This window comes from Salvia splendens, chromosome 16, assembly GCF_004379255.2.
Source record: "Salvia splendens isolate huo1 chromosome 16, SspV2, whole genome shotgun sequence".
NCBI lineage: Eukaryota > Viridiplantae > Streptophyta > Magnoliopsida > Lamiales > Lamiaceae > Salvia > Salvia splendens.
The window spans coordinates 17,100,717-17,125,131 of NC_056047.1; the positions used below are offsets into that span (position 1 = coordinate 17,100,717).

Here is a 24,415-nt window from a genome sequence, read left to right on the forward strand (position 1 = left end):
ATTACTCCTCAAATAATAACACATGAAAAGAGCTTAGAGCATCTCCAGTGGGCGGATGTCCCACTCGGACATCCACTAGGACTTCCCAAAAACACCTCATGTCACGTCACTATGACATCCCCTTCACAATCCGCCCTTCCCATCGCTCTTCCCACTATGACTTCCCTCAATAAAAAAAATCACAAATTCACAAATAAAGCAATTGACGTTTACGGAAATAAAATTTCAACACGAATACGAACGGGAAAAATTAACAACTTCATTAAAAAAAACATACATGATTCGAAAAAAAAAATTACATAGTAATAAAACAAAAAAAAGTAATCACTTCAACGTCAACCCCTCATCGTCCAAACCTCTTCGATAATATTGTGCTGAAGTCGAACATGGGCATCTGTTTGCCGCATGCCGGCAAATGCACGCATCCACTCGACCTCTCCATGAGGTACCCTCATATTCACATTCGCGGTGGTCACGCCGTGACTTGGACCTGCACCCGTATCATCTTCATTTGTCCACTGAGTCAGTTCCGCAGCTTCATTTTCGACAATCGTGTTGTGCATTATGATACATGCGTACATGACATCGCCGATGTTGGGAATATACCACTGCCGTGCAGGACCCTTTACTACCGCCCATCGACTCTGGAGCACACAAAATGCCCGCTCCACATCCTTGCGCGCTGCTTCCTGACGGCTCGCAAAGTATGCCTTCTTTTATCCACCCGGATGCTTGATTGTCTTCACAAAGACGGGCCAGTTTGGGTATATCCCATCCGCCAAATAGTATCCCATATTGTGCTGGTTGCCGTTGGCGACGAAACTGATGGCGGGACCAACGCCATTGCACTGAGCGTTGAACAGGGGCGACGACTGGAGAACGTTGATGTCGTTGTTGGACCCGGCGACTCCAAAATAAGCATGAAATATCCACAGCCGGTAGTCAGCTACAGCTTCAAGGATCATCGTGGGATGCTTGGCTTTGAAGCCGGTAGTGTACATCCCCTTCCAGGCGGCGGGGCAGTTCTTCCACTCCCAATGCATACAATCTATGCTGCCCAACATCCCGGGGTACCCCTGCACTGACCCATGCATATCTATCAGCCTCTGGCAGTCTTCGGGGCTCGGACTCCGAAGATACCTCTCCCCGAATATCGCTCTCACGCCCGCGCAAAAATTCTGCAGACACTCGACGGCTGTCGACTCACCAATGTGGAGGTACTCGTCGAACATGTCGGTCGCGCCTCCGTACTCCAGTTGTCTGATTGCGACAGTGCACTTCTGTAAGGGCGTGAGTCCGGGTTTGCCAGCTGCATCCTCCCTGATCCTAAAATACAGGTATCTTCTCTCTAAAGCACACACGATATACATAAACAGCGGACGATGCATCCTAAAACGTCGCCGGAATAAGGCATCCCCAAAACGCGGCTGCGGAGCGAAGTAGTCCTGATACAACCGAATATGTGCAGCAATGTGGTCACGGGATATTATTGTTCGACGCCGGATCGGCCGAGGTACCGCCGCCTGCTGCCGCCGCTGCTCCCTCTGCTGTAGCAGCCTATCTATCGCACCTTCTACTGCTCTATCCAATTCATTCTCGCTATCACTGTCACTAGCCATTCTAGATATACTTGAAAATAGAGAGGTGGGGAGAGAAACTTGTTAACACAAGTGGTACGAATGAAATGAAGTTCAACGAGCCATATATATAGAGTTTGAAAAAAAAATAAAAAATACCGCACGTCCGACCCACGCCACAATGGCGGACGTCCGCCCGCCCGTCGCCCTAACGTCCGAGGACATCCGACGTCCTTGCGAGACGTCCGTATCCGACCAAAAACGACATAATGGCGGACGTCCCGGTCGCCCGTCGCGGAAGTCTGACCGGACGTCCGCCATTGGAGATGCTCTTAGAGAAGTAGGGACGGTCGATTTGTAATAATATTTTGAATAATGCGGAGAACATTTTGTAATTGGATAATATATTCGTTATAAACTATTGAAGGCTGTGGGGAATATATCATTCCAGTTGTAAGAATATTTTTAAGAAATTGGATATAAAATTGTGTTTTTTAGACTGTCATTATAATTTGATTTGGGCTAGTTGTTGGTGGTAATTAACATGTCCATAGAACAATGTTTTCTGTTTAATTTTTTTGTTTGATAAATATACTTAAAATATAATAAAGATAATTCTCATTTAATACTATTTTCCTCTTTTTTACAATTGAAACACTCTGTTATCTCACGGGTCCAAGACTGAAACTTTGTGACATAAAAGACCTACTTATCACTGATTATTCTTTTTTAGTCTGGTAAATATACAAAAAATGATACTCCCTCCGTCCCAGTTCAGGAGTGCAATTTAGTTAGGGTATGGGTTTTAAGAAATTGTTGGAGTGTGTAATAATTGAAGTGTGGTAGTGGTTGTTGGAGTGGGTAATCATTGAAGAGAGGAAAGAAATGTAGAAGTGCACTTGTGGTAAGAAGGCATGATTTTATGTGTTGCGTAAGTGTAATTGAAAGAATTTGTGATGATGGAATTGCAAGAATGATTAACCCTATTTATACGAAAATATTTCTTAGAAATGTGTATATATTTTTTGGGAAAATACTGTAATTTTTATTGCAATGAATGCATTAGTTCGTTGCCTTAAGAAATATGCACTGTTAATTAGGGAAAAAATTTCAAAATTTAAATGAATTAGTAAAAATTATACAACCGAAGTATGATTTTGTTCCTTAATTAGTGTGGTTAGTGTACAGTCAACTGAGCTTCGAATGCAATTACTTTAATTTTGAAAGAGAAATTTGCCGTTATTGCTTAATTAGAGGCACAATTAATTGATTCACTGAATTATTGGATTTTCATTCAAGATTATGCTACTTGTTCTAATTCTATAATTAATTTCCCGTTTGGCCGTTTTAATTTATTTCAAAAAAGAATTCAAACGCCACATTGCTCATAGCATATTATACGACTTAATTTTGAATTTAAGCTCATATTTTTATTTCAAATTTGGGAAGTGTTATGCCATGTTGTAAACTCTTTTTCTTTTCGATAGAGTGAATTAATAAGACAAATATCTAAGATGAACATATAAATTGGTTTAATAACACAAATTTGTTTAATTTTCCTCCAAAAATCATGAAGTTTGTATTGGTGTTTCAAGTGGTAGTAATTTAGTACCTGGATGATATGACGTGATAATTAAATTTGAATTACTAATGCCATAATTAAATTTTTTTAGTTAAATTATTATAAGTAAAATTATTTTTTAATATTTGAAAAAGAATGAGTTAGGGTTTGGGCATGTGACAGGTATGACAAAGAAAAACTAGGTTTCTCTCTTTTATTTTTACTTGGGAGAAAATAAAGTAAAAACCAATCAAAACTCAAATAAGGCCATCCAAGATAACAACTTTGTATCATCACAAAAAAGGAAAGCAGTTTACTTATGTAGAATGAGGATGTAAGTGAGCAATCAATCATATGATCATATTTCGAATATTACACCTCTGGCAACTCTTGTAGCAGAAAACTATCTATCCAAACGTATTTTCATTTACACATAAAAGAAAAATAAAATTAGTGAAAGTCTTACACAGTCGATCAACAACGGAAAGAAGGCAGCTTGTCACAAATTATTACTTATCAAATAATAATAATACATCAAAAGAGCTTAGAGAAAGTAGGGTCGGACGATTTGTAAAATTGTACTTAATAAACATTTTGAATATCGTGGAGAATATTTTCAGTTGAACATTATTTATTCAAACTAAATTATTAAAGGAAAACTACGTTACTCAAAATAGAATTCATATGTAATTTTCAGTTGTATGAATATTTGTAAGATTTTGGATATATAATTCGTAATTATGTGAACTGTCATTAATTATGTAATTTGATTGGCCTAGTTATTGGTGGTAAATAACATGATCATAGAAAAATATTTTCCTCATTTTTTTGTCTTTAAATTATGTAACATTAATTATATAATTTTTGTGTCATTAAATACTATTTTCCTCATTTTTACAATTGAAACACTTAGATTGGGACATTGTTTTACTTCAATACAACTTTTCCTTAAATATTTTGGATAATTGTAATGTAAATATTTTACATGTATTAATCCATACTATATATGTAGATATATCACCAAATTCAAGGATATTCAAGTTACTAAAATAAAATAAAAACACAATTACCATTACTAAATAAACTGGTTTAAGATCATTACATAACCCTAGAACAACCTTAGAAATACAAAAAAACCATAAAAAGAAAATTAAATAAAATAATTAAACCAGCTTATATTTTAATAACAAACCCCCCATAAACCTCACTCCTGCAGCTCCGCCGCGCAATCAGTCTTCTGGAAGCTAACTTCTCCCTTCACCAAATCATACCCAATGTGATAATTCATCTGTAACAGATTCCCATATATCGCCAAATCCTGCGTCGCCACCATCGTCAAACAGCTCAAACCTTCCTCCACCACCACAAACAAGCTCACCGCCTCCACCACCAAATCCGCCCCCGCGAAATGCACCGTCACCGGCGGCGAATCAATCCCCTGCCCGCTGGAAACTCGGTAGCATAAACCGAAAGTCCCCTGCGAATCGCTAGCCCTCTCCCCGTCGATCGCCTCCGCCAGCGCCGAAACCACCCCCTCGTAGATCTCCTGCGGCAAGAACGTCAGCGTCGTCCCCGAATCGATTATGATGTTCCCCTCCTCCACCGATCCCCCAAATTGAGCTTTCGAGGATAAGGCAATATCAGTCCTCTTCTCTCCGACGCTGATTCCTTCCAATGTTAAATAGTAGAAAGTAGCCGGAGCTTTCTTCACCAGCGGAGTCGATACGACGTCGGATCCGGTAACAACGGCGTCGCTGCCGAAGCTGATTTTGCTCGAGGCCTTCGCGTTGAGCAGCGTCAGGCAGTAGGAGAATCTGCCGCCGGTGGTGGACCGGAGCTGGTTGACGATGGAGACGGATCCGCCGCCGAGGCCGACGATGCCAGATCCGGTCTGGCTGAACGTTCCATCATTATCGTGGCCGCATCCGAAGGCGACTTTAGGGAAATTGATTTTCCCGCCAAAACTTAGGGTTTCGGTTGCCACGTCACCGGCTGAGTGGGACCTGTCCCCGTAGGAGACCTGGTACTGGCAGTGGCTGCCGTCGTCGCACGACGCACTGCCGGCGGCCTGGCAGAGGCTGGATTGGCAGGAGATCGGGCGGTAGGATCTCGATTTCGAAGGATTGAAGGGCGGAGAGTCCTGCTTGTAGCACTGCATGCACGGGAGGCACTGCGTCCAGAGGAGATCGCTGCCGGTGTCGGCGATCCCGAGCTGCTCCACCGGTGGAGTTCCGATAAGGAACTTCATCAGGTATTCTCCTCCGGCACCGGTGATGGTAGCATCGACCGAGTCGATTCCAATCTGAGATTTATTGAGCTTCGAGAGCAGGAATGATTTTCGAGAGAAGGAGCGGTCGATTGCGCTCCTGATGCTGCGGAAGCGGGATTCGCCGGAGGGAGGATCGCGGTGGAGCAGATCGAGGGTGAAGCCGCCGCTATCGGAGGCGGCAAAGCAGGATAATGTGAAGTAAATTGAAGAGAGCAGAAATGAGTAAATAAGAGTAGCCATTTTTTTTTATCGGAGAATAAATTATGATTGTGATGAGTTGAATGAAATTTCTAAAATGATTGATTCAATTTATAGGGGAATTTTGGTTGTGGGAATTGAAATGAAGAGTCGAATCTTTGCTATAACTTTTTTTTGTATTTAATGCGATGGAGTGATTGATTCATTGCATGAGAAAAGAAACGGAAATTGATTAATGGAAAATTAAAAGCGTTCAGCTTTTATTGGAAGTTAATTGGACACTGATTAAGTAATTAATTAATTAATTAATTTCCAATAATATTGAAATCAGGATTCTGCATTTCTGGGGATTTAATTCGCATTGACTTTTATAATTTACGCCTAAATTTGAGTTTCTAAAGGAGAACAATTCCAAATAAAAAGAAATCAACCATGCCCTGTAATTTGCCATATATTAAAGCCACCTTTATTGTTGAGATTTGTATAAAATTTTGAGATAATGAGGGTTTACGTTCATACCTAAAAAGATCTGTTTTTGAATCTGCATTTTATGCACGGAATTTCCGAGTTTTAGAATATCACTAAATATCAGATAATATTTAAATAAATTCAAGGACGTGTTGATATCCATTTTTAAATTTTAATAATTAATTAGCATGCGTGGATACATTCAGCGTTGACATACTGTATATTATCATTAATTTAAATATTATTTGAACATCTGGATTTAGGGTTTGTCATATTTAAGTATACGTGAAAGTAAAAAGGATTCTACTTTAACAGTTCAATGTAAGTATTACAGGAAATGAATCCCTGGTAAAATGCAGTGGACAAAACGCAGCATTTCAGACATGAAACGGAAGTTAATTTTCACTCTTTCATTTGATTTTTCAATATTTTTATTCTTTCTATGTTTCTATATGCTGTTTTACTTTTTGTGTTGCAAACATAATAAACAAAACCATGACGATAAATTCTAAATATATTAGCCAAAAATTAATTCTTTCATTCTTAATTTTTTCGTTACATTCATAATTAAGAATGATACCTAGCATGAAATATTCAATTCTTAGCTAATCAAATTTTAGGAATAAAAATAATAGTATATTTTTCTGGTTTAAAAATTTTATACAGATTTTTTTTCCTTGTACATATTTTATACAGATTTTTTTTCTGGACAAAGATAAAATCATATTTGAAATAATTTTGCACTATTTAATTTTTTACACTTTTTCACTTTTTAGTTTTAAGAGATAGTCGTATTTTAGAATTTATGTTTAACATATCACTCTGATCCTTTCTCTTTTTTTTTGGTTTCTCAAGGTATCCCTCCTGCCGATGACTTGAGGAATAACCCTCGTCCCAATGGTCAATGCACTAATTTGTAGGAGCTAACCAAATGGTTTGCTCTATTCATATGAGTATGGATTGAACCCCCGACCTCATGCTTAATGGACGAGATTATGAACTACCATGCCAACCATGTTGGTTTTGATCCCTTCTTTCTCGTTACATTTTCTTCTCTTTATTATTTATTCAATTTATGATTTATCTCTCTCATTTTTATTTTATTTTTAATTTAATTTAGATTAACAATAAATATTCAATACACATCAAACTAACAATAATAACAAGAGTTTAATTATATATATTTAAAATTATAAATATTTTGTACATGAGTAATTTCATAAAATATATTATTCTGTTATAAAAAAAAGTATTTTTTGTCAAGAGTAAGTACGAATACTATTTTAGGATGCGTCTTAGATAGATTTTCTTCTTGTATTAATATTTAATTAAGCACACCGGCTTCAATTTTTTCTAAAAACATATTTGAAGAAAATTAGAAAAATTATATTATTATCTTTCAATTTAAATTTTTTAAGTTAACATATGTATATATATACATTTTTTTGTAAACCTAAATTAAACTGAGAATAAATGGAGAATAGAGAAATGAATAAGAAATTAAATTAATAAAATAGAATGAGAGGATATCCCTTAAAACTAATAGTGAAAAAAGTTATAAAAAAAGTTAAAATATTATGCAAAAGTACCTAAACTTAACTAGTCCATGTCCACACACCTTTGGGGATATATTTTTTTATGCAATACCGGAAATTTGCAAACATATTGTGCAGTAAATTTATTTTTTTTATCTTTTATCTATTCCTTTTATCCAACTCATCTATCTCTCTATCTTTTAGCCTACTCTCATCTCTCTTTTCTCTCTATGGATAGTGTTGACGGCGGCAACTTGCAAACGACTTGCAGACATCAGAGTATTTAAGGTAATTAAGATAAATCAACAAGAATGCCAATTTTATTATTTTATTATTGATAAATACACATTTAAATTGTACATGAGTTTTAATACATAATTGAAAAAAGTAAGAAACATAGAATGAAAGAAAAAACAATCAAAGTATTATTAGTGGATAATGGGTTCCATCTCAATAGAGAGATAAGAGTTTCCGAAATTGAAAAGTTCATATTCTTGTGGTACAGACTAAAAAATAAAGAGTGCATTTTTTGTGGAATGGATGAAGTAGTTATTTTTAAGAGTGACGAAACGGGTTACCCGCGGGTACCCGCACCCGACAAGTCGGGTTAAGCCAAATTTTATTGTCTCAATACTCGCCCCGCAACATATTGGATTACCCGATACCCGTGTCGGGTATCTCGTACCCGACATTACGGGTATTTGTACACGACCCGAGATCCTAATAGAAAATTTGAAAACCCTAATAGCCTACAATGTTCCATAATTTACTTTATTAATCTCGATGGTAAGCTTTGAATAGATTGAGAATAAAAGTAAGGGGACACTGAGTTTTCAATTGTATGTTCGTTGGAATATAAAAATGTTTCAAAAGAACTCTTAGATTCTATAAAGTACTCCCTATGAGCGGTCGTAATAGACGCATTTCATTTTCTGCACTCGTTTTGAAAAAATAATATAATAAATAGTTAAAGTGAAGAAAAAGTTAAGTAAGAGAGAGAATAATGTAGAGAATACTCTTCTTCACATTATTTTCTTTCTTACTTAATTGTTTCTCCACTTCAACTACTTATTACTAGTATTATTTTCCAAAACGAGTGCGTATACAACTATTAGTATTATTTAACTACTTACTTTTCTTCACCACTTTAACTATTTGAAACGCCTCTATTAACATGGAACGAATGAAGTATTAAAAGATGGTATTTCATTAATACTAATAATACCGGGTATTATCGGGAATAAAAGGTATACTCGCAAAACGCTAAAACATACTACCCGATCCCACCCCACTTCCCGTTATTGTCCAGTAGAGGGTCGAGATGGGAATTACCCATTACCCGTTACCCATTTTGCCGCCCCTAACTATTTTAATAAAATATCACCAAACTAGGTTGTTTTACATATAAATGAGTCAATTAAGAAAAAAATAAAACTTCATGATTTTATTTTAAACCTTAGGTGACAACTCATAATTTAATCATCCCTCGTGATTTAAATGGATATTGGTTAGCAAACATCTACACCACATCATTTAATTAATGCATATATAGACTATGTCATTAAAATTTGTACACATAGTCATTCAAAAAACTTTGAATATAATTGCGAACTTTTCAAATTTATTATTTTATATTTGGAAAATATTGTATTGACTTAAGTTTGGTTAAAATTTGGTGTTTTTTTCGATAATTTTTACACTTATTTATCTGTCATATGAATTTTTATCATCTGAACATTAAAAGGACAATTAAGAAAACATTATTATATTGAAATTCGAAAGATGTTTTCATGGTTTGAACTTTAAGATTAAAACCTAGTCAATTTGAGGAGCATTGGCAAATATATTTACTTTTACTACAGTCTACCATAATCATTCCCTTGAGTCGAAATATATATTTATTTTTATAATTCATCTATGATTTGGTACCCAAGTAATAAAGTTGCTACTTAATAATCGAGGTCTTTGGTTCAGTTCCTAATTGTAACAATTATTTTCTTTGTTTTTTCTTTCACTAATCCATATTACTACATCTTATCTCAATTCTACTAAAATAATTTTTTTCCTTTACTTTTTATTAATTTATATTACTACATCTTATCCCATGCTCATTAATTTTCTTTGTTTTCTTTCTATGTTAATCCATATTGGGTCTTATCTCATTATTGTCTATTGATTTCTTTTTTTCTTTTATTAATACATATTGCATCTTATATCATTCCATTTTTCATTTTGTTATTAATCCATATTAGATATTCTGGCTAATAACTTAGGACATTGGGTGGTGTTAGTGGATCAAGATGGAGTGGGCTTGTAGTGCGGAGTGAGTGGGCTTCAGCCCATAGGACATCACTAAAGAGTGTTTGGGCCTTGGGGATGCGGATAGGGCTTCTAATGTAGTACTACTATTAGATTAGATAGGATAGAGTTATTATTATAGATATTTTAATCATTTTTAGAATAAATTATTTTAATTTTATAAATTGGAATAATTTTGGACTTTTTGCGATTTTTCCACTTTTTAGTCTAAAGAGATATTTTTTCTTTATGTTTAATATACTATCTCCCTTTTTCTTTCTTTTTCCCACTTCCTTATATTTATATAATTTCTTAACCATCTCTCATTCTACATTTATTCTTAGTTTAATTTATTTAACATGGGCTTCAATTTAAAATTTGAAAATTACTTAATTATATTTAAAAATTAAAGATAATAACTTGGTCGTGACTGTTAGTGATTAATTACTTAATTATATTTAAAAATTTCTAATATTCCATCCATTTCATCATAGTGAAGTCATTTTTCCATTTTGGTACGTCCCATAGTAATGAAGTCATTTTCATTTTTAGTAAAAGTCAACATATTTATTCTTACTTTACTTTCCCTTAATTACTTTATTTTCTCTTCATCCCTCTACTTTTTTCATTTCCTACTTTATTCTTCCTTTACTTTACTCACTCACAAATTTTCTTAAATCGCGTGCTAAAAAGAAAAGCCTCCACTACCACGGAACGGATGGAGTATATAAGATACGCCATCGCTGGGTTGGGCCTGGGCTTCAAGTGCATTTGGGTTTAGGCCAAATCTGAGTTTACAAAATGGAATTGAAGCCCACTTCAACCAATAAGCACAGCTAGCCCAAATCAGTTTCATTTCACCTTGGGCCTGGCCCTGGCACTGGATTGGCCCAATTCAGTTCACAAGTGTATTTGGGTTTCACACTATGGAGTTTGATTTCGTTTGTCAAAGAAGCGACAAATAAATCTTTGGGAAATGGAATTAACTAATTATGATTTGTGAATTACTCCAACAACTCATTTTCAATTTCTCATTCACATTTTACATTTTATTATAAGAACTACATAAATACCCGATCTTTCACTTCTCACATAAATGGTACTTAATCTTTACTTTATATCGTTTTTTTACCTATAAATCACATTTTTAGTACCTGATGTAATTTTCACCCCAAAACACCCTTGAAACAAATATATTATCTCATTTATGTCATAGAGAATATTTTAAGGCATACACAAAACTAGTATCAAAAGTGATATTATAATATTGAAGTAACGGAAAAAAGGAGTGCGGTAATAGATGTATTACAATCCCACAGGGTCCAGAGGATTCGCTAGATCACATGGTCTAGGAGATCGTGGAACCTTCAGAATTTGGTCGTTGGACACACACTTTCCCGCTTCAAAACCTCAACCCACTACACTATTGGCTAGTATAAAGAAGTAAAGAATCGATCCCACGAGAACGGATGTGTTAGCATGCATTAAGAGGGTTTTGGGAGAGTTTGGCTGCTGCCACGCAACAAGTGGGTTGAGAAATTAAACTATTAGACTTAGGAAATCAAAAGCAAGTTACTCCATCAACTATACCTAAGAAACAGAAAGTGAACGTAAGCATGCATGAGTAACAAAAATGATGATTTAACTAAAGAAACGCAACGACTAAGCCACTTGACCGGGTAAGCTGGTTTCTTAAAACGGCTAACAAAGCGTGAATATGCAGTGGCCACCATTTTCCCGAATTACGCAGTACGATGGAAAATATGCAAAAAGTAAACAACACAAACGACAAATCCGACTACTAACTAACTTCTACCTTCATCTTCTCCAACAATTGAAATAACAGATCTGAAAATAGAGTATCAAGCATACGAAATAGAGCAATCACAGAACCTGTTGCAAACATTACGATCGAACACAAACGACTAGATCTAAACTGCTAGGCCGAGAAAACAAGCAGAAAACAGTAATTATCCATAACCATGCAAAATTCATAATGTCACAACTCAGATCCACAACTCCTTTTAACAATTCTACTCAGATCAATAGAGAAAAATGCTCCAATACGTCAAACCCATACTCCTCAACTCCGATTCAAACAATTCAACGACAAACCAACTTCGATCAACGCGATCTCCACTCCGATTCAAACAACAGTTGCGAAAAGCACCCAAAACAGTAAATACCAACAATCAAACATCAGAAGCAGCTGAACAGAAAACATGAAATTCCATAGCAACGATAGTCAAGTTCAACACAGAAGCAATAAACGCCGAGCTTCTAAAACGGTGAAGTCTCGGCTCAAAGCAACGGAAAGCAACAGAAAACGATAAATTGTACCTTCGCCCTTCTCGAGGACGGTGTTACACCACAAAATCCAAGCTAGACCACCACGAATTCCTAGAATTTTACCCCATAATTATCTAAGTGCGCAGAAATTATGTGTGTGAGTGATTGTAACATCCCGAATTATAGGGCTCGATGAAAGGTTTGGATATGTGGTGAGGAATAGTAGTTAAGTTAAACCGTAAGGTATAAATTTGATACGAAATGCCAATTAGTCAATTTTCGGCAATTTCTTTTGTCCGTGTAAAATCATAAATCGAAGCTAAGGGCTAATAATTTTATAAATTATAAATCATGGCCTAGAATAATTGTAAATAATGTGAGGAATTATTTTGGGCCATTTGAAGGTAATTGGAATTTTTATCGCAGGTTATTTCGGTTTTTCGCAAAATCGACGTCGAAACATTTGAGGTTTCAGACGTGAGTAATTTTAGATTAAACTAGAATTAATGTGCTACCAGATGGTATATAGAATTCATAAATGTGGAATCATATGATATGGAAATAAATTAGCACAAGAAATGAAATTAATTTAACTAATTAAATAACTAGAAATTAAAAGAAATTTCTAGAAAAGTTGTCACCTATTATTATCTATTAAGCTTGACTTCTTCTTTATTGGGGAAAGAGGATGAAAATCAGAAGCCATGGGAGAAGAGAGAACCGTGAGTTCTCATGGCAATCCTATGTTTCGATTTTTTATCGAAATATCGATCCAATCGCGTAAACGTTATGAAATCTAGCATAAAATTCAATATATATTAAGGTTAGAAATCTGAAAATTTTGAGCTCCATAGGCGTTGATGGATATATGGTTTTATGTTCGATTAATTGTTGAAAACGTAGTGTATGGACGTCGTATGCCACGTTTTGATGGGTAATTTCAAAGTTAAATTGCCATGGTATGAACTTGATGTTGAGACTGAAAATATACTTTAGGGTTTATGGTTTGGTGGTTAGATGTTCATGATAGATGAAATAAATGATTTAAGAGTTTATTTAACATGAATTGAAATAGAATTTGATCAACAAGGTTTAATCCCTGTTTTTCAGTGAACAGTTCTGAATTGTTTGGTATGAGTATAATAGTGAACACTTTGGTTTAATAATTTCTATAATAACTATGATGAGTTTAGAGAATTCTTGATTTTTAAGGAGAATTTAGGAGTTTGTTTACTATGTGTATAAATTGTTTGAACCATATGACCATAAACTGTCAAAATTCTGGTAAACTGCCTTTTATTTGAATTATTCTGGGTACTTTAACTAGAGTTAAAATCGAATAAATAATTTTTATATTAACTATATGGTGTCCAGGTGTTCTGGGAATTTTATGATAAATTAAAGAGTACAAACACCATTTATAAAAATTGTTTCGAAAATACTGCCAGAAATTGTCTGATTTTGGTAGTCTGTGGGGAAATGGTGCTATCTCTTAAACCATTAGGATTTTTTGAATAAATCTTGTTGGATTATAAACTGGACTTCTCTGGGTATTTAAAAATATTAGGTCAAGCCTCTAAATCCTTTCGAATGAATATAGAAGTTTTATGACGATTCAGTCCAGTGCAGTTGTTATATTAGAAAGTTAATGTATAAGTGGGATATTAAGATAATAGAGAAAATGAATTCATTTAAGATGTTTGATCATGAAATTGTGATTTAGAATGAATATGAGTGTTAATGTAAATTTTGGGAACTTTCTAATTGAGGTTAGCAATTTTAATACACTAATTATATGATTATATACTTTCTATGAATAGTATTCCATGAATAGTAACAGAATACTTAGTGATTTTATTTGGAAGACTTAATGAGCTGAAGTTGATGAAAATAAGTATATGTTACTAATATTTACGATATTTATAGTATAAGGCATAGAAGCTTGTAACAGGAGTCGTGCAAAAATGAATGGACCTAGAAGATAGCGAAGGGTCGAAAGGTGAAATAGGCTTATGTTCATAAGCGTGCGAGGTAGCGTATCCTCTATATGATTTTCGGTTCCTTTGGTTGAGATGATGTGTGCTATAATGTGATTATTTGTGCGATGTTAATTAAATAATGTGCTTAAATATGCTTATAAATTAATATGTGGATTGTTATGATACTTATTAATTTTAATATGAATGATCTGCAGAAATAATGGTACGAATATGAATAAAAGACAATGGATATGATATGCTATGAAATGTAATAAATTATGAAGATCTGAATAATGTGAAATATATCTGAATAGATTATGAAAAGATATCTGAATGTATATGAAAAAGAAGTGATTTGATAGGTAGAGCCTGAATAAAATGAACACAAGAGAATAATATGTAAAGGTTATAAAAGTATATACTAAAAGAATGTCTGTGAATTCGATAAGAATGATTATCTGAAGTGATATTTGGAAATGGAATAAATGTGAAAAAGAGATTTGAAAGAAGAATATGAAATAAAACGTCCCGTTTGCTTGGTCATATGTGTTGGGTACAATTGGCATGCCATAGGACAGCAGCGCTACATTATCTGTGATCACTCGTCTTCTGGATAACCGAAGCGAGGATCTTCTGTTATCTGATGGGCTCCTATCTAATCTGTCTGATATGCACCCTCATAGGTGGTATGATCATCTGTCTGATATGCACCCTCATGGGTGGTCTGATTATCTGATATGCACCTTATGGGTGGTCTGATTATCTGATATGCACCCTATGGGTGGTCTGTGCGGAGTCCTCTCGAGGACAAAATCCGCGCCTACATCTGATTCTGTTTCTGATCTGGTCCATGTACCCTGCCTGAAACCAAACAGATATTGGGGCTATATGATAAGATGAGATAAAATAATATCTGATGACTTCTGAATTAAGAATCTGTAACCTGTGATCTGTGATATATGATAAGATGAGATAAAATAATATCTGATGACCTGTGAATAAAATATCTGTAATATGTGATCTGTGATATATGAAAAGATGTGATAAAATAATATCTAATGACTTGTGAATAAAAGATTTGTAATCTGTGATCTGTGATATATGATAAGATGAGATAAATTAATATCTGATGACTTCTGAATAAAGAATCTGTAATCTGTGATCTGTTATATATGATAAGATGAGATAAAATAATATCTGATGACTTCTGAATAAAGGATCTGTAATGTGTAATATGTGCTATATGATAAAAATAAGATAAAATAATATCTGATGACTTGTGAATAAATATATGTGATCTGTGATATGTAAAATAATATCTGATAACTCGGAAATAAGGATCCGTGATCTGTGATATATATAAAATAATATTTGATGACTTAGGAATAATGATCTGTGATATGAAATATATAAAATAATATCTGATGAATTGTGAATAATGATCTATGATCCGTGATATGTGATTTGTGAAAAATGATATATGATGATATACGAAATCTTGAGAAAACCAGAACTATAAGATACAATGAAAATGTTATAGTGTAGGAAGAAATAAGTGAGTCTGTTATCAAGAGACCATAAGACAAATATGACAAGAAAGATATGATGAATATGTGTGGGTATCTGAACAAGTATGCTCTGGTGTGAAAATTATGAGAATTTGGAATATATGTATATATATATATATATATATATTGTAATAATAAATCAAGATGTTAAGGAAATGATATTAAGAATGAAATATCTAAAGAGACAAAAGTAAGAAATATGGAAAAGTTGTATGAAGAAAGTACAGATAAGTTTGATATAATGAGATTATAAGAAATTTTTGGAAATTGAAATAAAAACAAGCAAAAGATTAAAAATGAAATAATATAGTTATTATAGTTACTATTGTCTTAGCTGAGAGGGTTGGACTCTGTAGTTTGGATATTGCTACTGGGCTTTCGAGCTCACTCCCCCTCCTTTCCCCCCCTGCAGGTTAGAGTTGATATTCTGTCAGTGGTGTTGAGCAGCTTTGCACATATTTGACGGGTCACTGGTGGTCAACTTAGTTTAGCAGTCGTGGCAGGTTGTGTAATAGTTAAATCTTTAATCTTCCGCTGGATAAGTATTAAGTTTTTTTAAATGTAATAGATTTTAATTGTTCTTTTAAGCTAAAAAGAAAAAGGAAAACTTCAGCACGGGTTTTCGATACTGAATCGTGACATCACTTATTCGGTGGGTTTACCTACCCGGTAAGGGGTGTTACAGTGATGAGCTAAGAGCCGAAGGTGAATGATGATGATCTCTCCTCATGTTGTCTCTATTTATAGTTGAGGCTCAAACTTTTAGGGTAGTTCCTCTGCTGAATTGTCGATTTTGCCCTCCTAGAAAGTCCTTTAAACAAGACACTTTTCTGCTCACAACTGCTTCCTTGATCTCCTGGGTCAGGTTACAACTGGCTTCTTCATTCCGCTTTTCCTTCAGTTTCCTTTGTCTGGTGGATTTTTCCTTCTGTTCCCTTGATCTGACATATTCTCTGGACACCTGAACTTAACATATATTAGTTAACAGAAATCATAGAATTTAACCCCATAACCGATACATGAAATTGGCCTTATCAAATATCTTCTCTCATTCTCCTCACTCTTTATACTATTATTATTAATAATAATTAATTTATTTTTTAATATTATTCAATCTACTTAATTAGAATTATAATTGTATTTAATACTAAAAACTAGTAGTAATTAATAAATAAATTATATTATTATTTAAATTATGAATCATATAATATTATATAATAATAATTTAAAATAATAATAATAATTATTATTATTATTTTATATTAAATTAATAACTAATCAATATAGTCTTAATAAAAATTTAAAATTGTTAATTGTATTTATAATGATATAAAGAGTTGAATATTTTTAGTTAGGCGTTTCAACTCTAAAATGAGTATAAAATAATTTAATAAAATATATTCAATTGATTTAATTACTTTAAATAATTAATCTGGGTAGGTGTTTTGTTCTTGATTTATATTATATTATGAAAGCAATTAGATGTATGTATAAAACACTAAAAATAAAGAATAAAAAGAAGAAAAAAGAACAAAGAGGAAACATAAACTAAGGAGAAAAAATAAAGAAGAAAGGAAGACAAAATACTAAAAAGAAAGAAGAAAATAAAGAAAAAAGAAAGAAGAAGAAACTAAAGAGAAAGAGTGAACTACATAAATGGTACCTGATATTTATTTTATATCATTTTTTGTACCCTGTGACAAAAATAACCTTTGGTAGGAGTACCAAATATGTGATTTTTTTGTTATGGTGGATATTATTGGAAATTTTCAATTAAATAGTATCAAACATGTGTTTTGTTTTCTCTTCATTTCTTATTTCTTTTTTTCTTCTTTAGTTTCTTCTTCTTTCTTTTTTCTTCATTTCTTCTTTCTTTTTAGTATTTTATCTTCCTTTCTTCTTTTCTAGTTTTCTCAAAAGTTTATGTTTCCTCTTTTTTATTTTCTCTTCTTTTTCTTCTTTCTTTTTAGTGTTTTATACATACATCTAATTGCATTATAATATAAATCAAGAACAAAACACCTAATTAAATTAATTATTGAAACTAATTAAATTAATTGAATATTTTTAATTAAATTAATCTATACTCATTTTAGGGTTCAAATAGCTCACTAAAAATATTCAATTGTTTATATCATTATGAATAAAATTCACAATTTTAATTTTTTATTAAGACTATATTGATTAGTTATTAATTTAATAAAATAATAATAATAATAATAATAATAGTTATTATCATATAATATTATATGATTCATAATTAAAATAATTATAATAGTAGTAGTTTTTAGTATTATAACAATAATATTATTATATTACTAATTAAATATAGTTATAACTATAATTTTAATTAAGTATATTTGAATGATATTAAAAAATAAATTAATTATTTATTTATAACATCAAAATAATAATATTAATATTGCTTACTAGTAATAGTATAAAGAGTCAGGAGAATGAGAGAAGATATTATAATATCACTTTTGGTACTAGTTTTGTGTATGCCCAAAATATCCCTTATGACACAAATGGAAAAATGTATTTGTTTAGAGGGCATTTTGCGATGAAAATCTCATCAGGTACCAAAAATGTGATTTATAGGTATCAAAAATGATATAAAATAAAGATAAGATACCATTTATGTGCGAAAGTGAAAGATTAGGTATCATTTATGTAGTTCACTCAAGAAGAAACCAAGAAATAAGAAAGGAAGAAAAAATAATCACATGTTTGGTACTCCTTCCGTCCCATGGTAGATGTCACACCTGGGAGATGACACATGATTTTAGGAGATGTTATTTTGTGTTAAGTGGTGAGAGAAAATATAATTTTATAATTAATGTGAGAAGAAATTTTTTTCCAAAAGAGAAAATGTGACATCTTTTGTGATACAAACTAAAAAGGAAAGTGTGACATCTACTATGGGACGGAGGGAGTACTATTTTCAAAAATATCCTCCGTAACAAAAAATCACATGTTTGGTACCTAAGGTTATTTTTGTCATATGTTACCAAAAACAATATAAAATAAAGATCAGATATCATTTATGTGCGAAAGTAAAAGATCATGTATCATTTATATAATTCACTCTTATTATAAAACTAAAAACAAAACTCCTTTTCAATTTCTCTTTCACTATTATGTTCAGAAACAAGTGATTGCAAGCCCAAAATGGCCAAAATTATGAATGAGTTTCCACGCAGTCGACCAACATTTTGTAACAATCCAACTAAACTAGGATCAAGATTCAAGAACACAGCAAAAGAGTATTTGTAATTGGAATTATATTTCTTCTTTGAGTCTTTCCCCATTAGTTCATTTTCAGACAACCTAGTGACTCAAACATATGTATGTATTCTATATAGTAAGCACAAGATAAGAAAATCATTTCTACACATCAAAGATATAAGAAGGAACCAAACGGATCATGCAAATTTAGCATTATCATCATCACTTAGCTCATCTTCAACCCCATGAAATTCCATTCTTGCAGAGGCCTGGTTAGCCCACTTGACAATCTTCTCAGCCTCCCTAGAAATCCTCTCCTCCTCCTCCATCGCCTTCTTCATCATCCTTCTCTGACTTCTCACAGAAAAATTACTCAAATCGGATAACAGCTCATCGCTCTTCCCACAATTAAAACCCCTATTTTCTTTGTTCTTTTTCCTCGACGCCTTTTTAGGAGAACACAAAAAGCAGCCGCCTTTCGCCGGTGGAGAGGCGGACCGGCTAGAGAAACCATCGTAAGAAGAGTGAGACAGAGACTTCGCCGCATTTTTCTTCAATTTCCGCTGTGGGATTTCTTTGAAAGGTGATTCCGTATCAGAGAAGTTGTTATTTTCATCTGGGACTTCTGTCGAACACTTGGTGGGCTGCTTTTCCACATTCTTCTCCACGGGTTTTTCTTCTTCGCCGGAAACAAGGGGGGGTTTTGCTTGATTCGGGGCGTCGCTCACGTGTGAAAGGTTGAAGCTTTTTGTGGAGAGGGGAATGGGATTCGCGGCGGAAGATGGGAAAGATTTGAGCTTCTGAAAGCGGGTTTGGAGATGGGAAGGGAGGCCGTCGTCGTTGAAGCCGGCGCAATTGACGGCGGCGACCTGCTCGAGAACGGTGGCGTCCATGGCCTGAGATAAGAGCTCCTCGACCGCCTTGTCGTCGTCGCTATCAGTGAAGAAATCGGCCATTGTTGGAGAATGACAAGAATTTCGGTGTGCGATTCTTGCTTTTGATTTTTCTTAAAAAGAGGTGTTTGATTACAGTCACAACGGCTCTCTCATGAATTTGGCGTTAGTAGTGGTCAAAGTGGGTCCCACCGCGTGCTTTATTGAGATTTTGAGACCACTAAAAATAATCATATGAATTGATGACACTATTAATTTATTATATTCTTTTATTCATACGTAATAATCTAAAAATAATCGCATATGAAAATATATGAAAATTCAAATGTGACACAGTTCCAATGGATTTGTGGAAAGAGGAGCACGATTCGTTTTTTCAGTATATAGATGACAAGATTTGTAAAGCTACTATCAATTATTGACCAACGATCTCATTAATTAAAATGTGTTTTGGTAAAACTTCAATGTTGTAGGTTCAAAATGTAATTCTTGCACATTTTTTGTTCTTATGGATTGCTTAGGTCTTCAAAGATATAATTGACTTTAAGGTTTTATGTTCAAATTTCGACAGCGAGGTCTTCAAAGATATAATTGACTTTAAGGTTTTAGGTTCAAATTTCGATAGCGACAATAAGAGCTCCATCTATTCTGATTTGACTCATTATGTACACCAAGTACATGACCATTTCGTTGAAAAACAGACTCAGATCTACCATTTTCCTTCTCAGTGCTATGTTAGACTAGAATATGGGGAAATTGTCTTTTGAGAATAAGGTCATCTACATCCTTGTCTCAATACCGTCTTTATACCGTCTCATCCCTTAACTATTCATGAGCCCCACTGCACTTTTTACTCTATCTCTTAACTAAGAGAGAATACCTGCTACCCTTCATCTCTTAATCATCTCATCCCTTAACTATTTATTCAATTTCATTTTTTTATTTTTATTTTCAACAAATTCAATTAATATTTCATTGAAATATTAAATTAATAATAATTCATAAAATCATTAAAAACCATGAAAATTACAACATCCGAAAATACAAAAAATATATAATTGAAATCCTAATATTACAATTTATTGAAATCCGCATAATCATGGAAAGTGATGCGGTGATCGTCTAACGGTTGTCAAATTTTACTCAAATATGCTCCATTAGATCCTCATAGAGTTGGGTGGGGCGATAGAATTACATGTCCTTGCCAGAACACACATTCGCTCTTGCAAAAAAAAAACATTTTTTGGAATTAAAAAAAAATATTTTTCAACGGATATAAACGACGCCCACTCGCGGACCGGCGAGTGGGCGTCACGGCCGCACGGGAGCTCGCCAACATGCTCTCGGCGGAGGGATACGGGACGAGACGGAGTGGCCGCATCGCTGGCTCGATTCTGGCTCAATAGTAATAACTTGACACATTCATTGAGGAGTTTAGTGCAAAACTTTTCATTAATCTTTAAAAAAGTCTCTAAAATACATTCATCAATATTCGCTTATATTATCTAGGGTATACGCCCAAAAAAACTCATGAAGTTTGGTCAAATTCTGGTCTATCTAGCAACTTTAAAAAATGAAAGATTATATCATAACTTTAACATTTTTCTCAATTGTCTCATAGTCTATGATTTGGGGAAAACTATGTATGCTTTTGGCAAATGAAAAATATCATATGCTCAAAAATTCGGCTATTTAAACGATGTCATTTAATACACTTTGTCAATTATATTCTTAATCTTTACATATGCACACACAATGTTGATAAATAAAAAAGGTAGCATGATCAACTTTTTTTGCTATGGTACAATTAAGAAAAATATCAAAGATATGATATAATTGAGATATCGTTATAATCCTCATAAAATTACAAGTGAAAAATAATTCAGATCGAAAGTTATAAAAGAAATAGGTGTTTGGAGATATTAAAATATCATAAACTGTCGTCACTGAAATTGATATGTGACATAAAAGATTCAAAAATCTACTAGTACTTATAACACTATAACAACGAATCGAGTTCATTATCTACACTGCACTTAGACGTCACCACGGTTCGGGAACCGGCGGTTCCGGTTCGAAAAAAATGGAACCGGAACCGAACCGGCCAAGGATCGGCGGTTCCGGTTCCGAAACCGTGAACCGCGGAACCGCCTAGGTTTGCCCGGTTCCGGGCCGGTTCCGGGCAGGTTCATCCGGTTCGGCGGTTTTTTTTTTTTGCATTTTAAATTTGTAATTCAAGTAAAATATGTAGATATATTTGCATAAATAAAATTAGAATAAAGCGATGTTCAAATGCAATTTTATTGATACAAATTACAACTTTAAAATTACAAATTACAACTTAAAATTTACAAATTACAACTTTAAAATTACAAATTACAACTTTAAAATTACAAATTACAACTTTAAAATTGCAAACTACAAACAACTTTAAAATTACAAATTACAACTTAAAATTTACAAATTACAACTTAAAATTACAAATTACAACTTATTATTTAACATTACAAATTACAACTTTAAAATTACAAATTACAACAATTACAAATCGAAAAATTTAAATACAAGTTACTTACAACAATTACAAATCGAAAAATTTAAATACAAGTTACAACAATTACAAATCGAAAAATTTAAATACAAGTTACAACAATTACAAATCGAAAAATTTAAATACAAGTTACAACAATTACAAATTTACAACTTACAAGTGTTGACAAAAAAGACTTAGAAGATCATTAAAAGATATTCCTCATTTGATAAGTATCTTATTGGTGAAAAAGTGGGTATCTTTGGGGCAGATGGTACTGGAACACAAATTTATATATGGAATCTGGATGAATGAGGATCAGATTATAGTTTAAAATGGGAAGCTGGGTTCACTGGCGGGAGTTCGTTTCATCGTCGGACTCAGATGAATATACCACCCTGATGGCCTGATGAAACGAACTCCCGCCAGTGAACCCAACTTCCCATTTTAAACTATAATCTGATCCCCATTCATCCAGATTCCATATATAAATTTGTGTTCCAGTACCATCTGCCCCAAAGATACCCACTTTTTTCACCAATAAGATACTTATCAAATGGAAAATAGAGAAATTGAGATTGAGAGAGAAATTCTTATTAACACAGTTACACAAGAATGGGGTGAGTAGAAATGAAGAGGATTGGGGGGTATTTATAGGGGAAAATTGTGATTTAAAAAAAAAATTGAAAAACACGGCGGAAACCGGCGGTTTAGGCGTCCGTTTGAATTTTCAAAATTTGGAAAAAACGGCGGGAACCGCCGGTTTGCCGCCGGAACCGCCGGTTTTCGGCGGAACCGGCGGTTTTGCCGGTGGAAACCGGCGGTTTCCGCCCATGGTTTCGGTCAAATCCGGCGGCCGCGGGCCTAGTTTCTGAAAAGGCTAGGAGTAAGCCTGAAATTGTGCCGGGAACCGCCGAACCGGCGGTTCCGGCAAAACCGGCGGTTCCGAACCGCCGGTTACGGTTAGCGAAAAATTGGAACCGGAACCGGCCCGGCCGAACCCTAAACCGGCCCGGCCAAGCCCCTTGGCCTAGCGGTAAAGGGTGCTGGATACCGCGTCCATCCTGGAGGTTTCGAGTTCGAACCCTGGGTGGCGTAATTTGTCTTTCCTCCTTGTTATAGGAGTTGATTTGTAATTTCCTCCTTCATATATATGATATAAATATATGAAGTTAATTTTTTTTTAAAAAAAAAAAAAAAAACCGGTCCGGCCGAACCGGCGGTTCCGGTGCCGGTTCGAACCGCCGCCGACGGTTCTGGTTCGGAACCGCCGGTGACGGTTCCGGGCCGGTTCGTCCGGTTCGGTTCGGATTGGGGACCTCTAACTGCACTACGAGATTATTCAAATGCATCTACAACATCGTTGATTCTCTACTTTTACCCTTACCCTTATAAATATGTCACGTGGTGTAATCTGGATTGTTGATCACCCCAATCTAAGCTCTAGTTTGACCCCAGTTTAGATATAGGAATTGTTTTTATTTTAATTCGAACCCTTTTTATGCTTTATGTTAATGGAAAAATGTCAATAATATTGGTGTGTTTAAAAACGGCAATTAAATTGGCATTTTTAGCTTTTGTATAAAAATATGTGTAGTGCTCTAAGACTAATTAACTCTTTTAGCTTAGTGGTATGTAGTGTTTTGGTAAATTAGAGACTCAGATTCGAATCCCAACTGGGTTTCACAAAGAGAAGATGATATTTTCAGATTGGTGAATGGTAAAAATGGTTGTAGCATAATAAATTAAGATCCTATATTTGCAATTTGCACTCGTTTGAAAGATTTAAGTACTAATCATATCAAATGAACATGTAACGGCTGCTATATGCTGAATTAAGAATATTAAATTTCTACTGATGAAAATATACGATACATATGGATCATCTTTCATTAAATATGGACAAATACTACCAAGTACGGATCCAGGAAATTATAGTAGGAGGGGCAAAAATATTAACATACAAATAAATAAATATAAAAGTATAATAAAATATAATATATTATAATAACAAAATATAAT

General features: G+C 33.9%; 2 protein-coding genes across 2 annotated transcripts; both read right to left on the reverse strand.

The window, feature by feature from the left end:
- Positions 1-4,342: 4,342 nt before the first annotated feature.
- On the reverse strand, positions 4,343-5,647 carry LOC121770280 (aspartic proteinase CDR1-like). The gene has a single exon (XM_042167037.1). It carries the CDS (start codon positions 5,645-5,647, stop codon positions 4,343-4,345), a length of 1,305 nt encoding a protein of 434 aa, XP_042022971.1.
- A 13,197-nt stretch (positions 5,648-18,844) lies between these two features.
- Positions 18,845-19,988, reverse strand: LOC121770669. Its single transcript, XM_042167434.1, has one exon. The coding sequence runs from the start codon at positions 19,924-19,926 to the stop codon at positions 19,168-19,170; it is 759 nt and encodes a 252-aa protein (XP_042023368.1). The 5' UTR covers positions 19,927-19,988; the 3' UTR covers positions 18,845-19,167.
- Between the last annotated feature and the right edge of the window lie 4,427 nt (positions 19,989-24,415).

Coding starts and splice junctions, on each gene's coding strand:
- LOC121770280 (XM_042167037.1), bottom strand. CDS start 5,647: ATGGCTACTCTTATTTACTCATTTCTGCTCTCTTCAATTTACTTCACA.
- LOC121770669 (XM_042167434.1), bottom strand. CDS start 19,926: ATGGCCGATTTCTTCACTGATAGCGACGACGACAAGGCGGTCGAGGAG.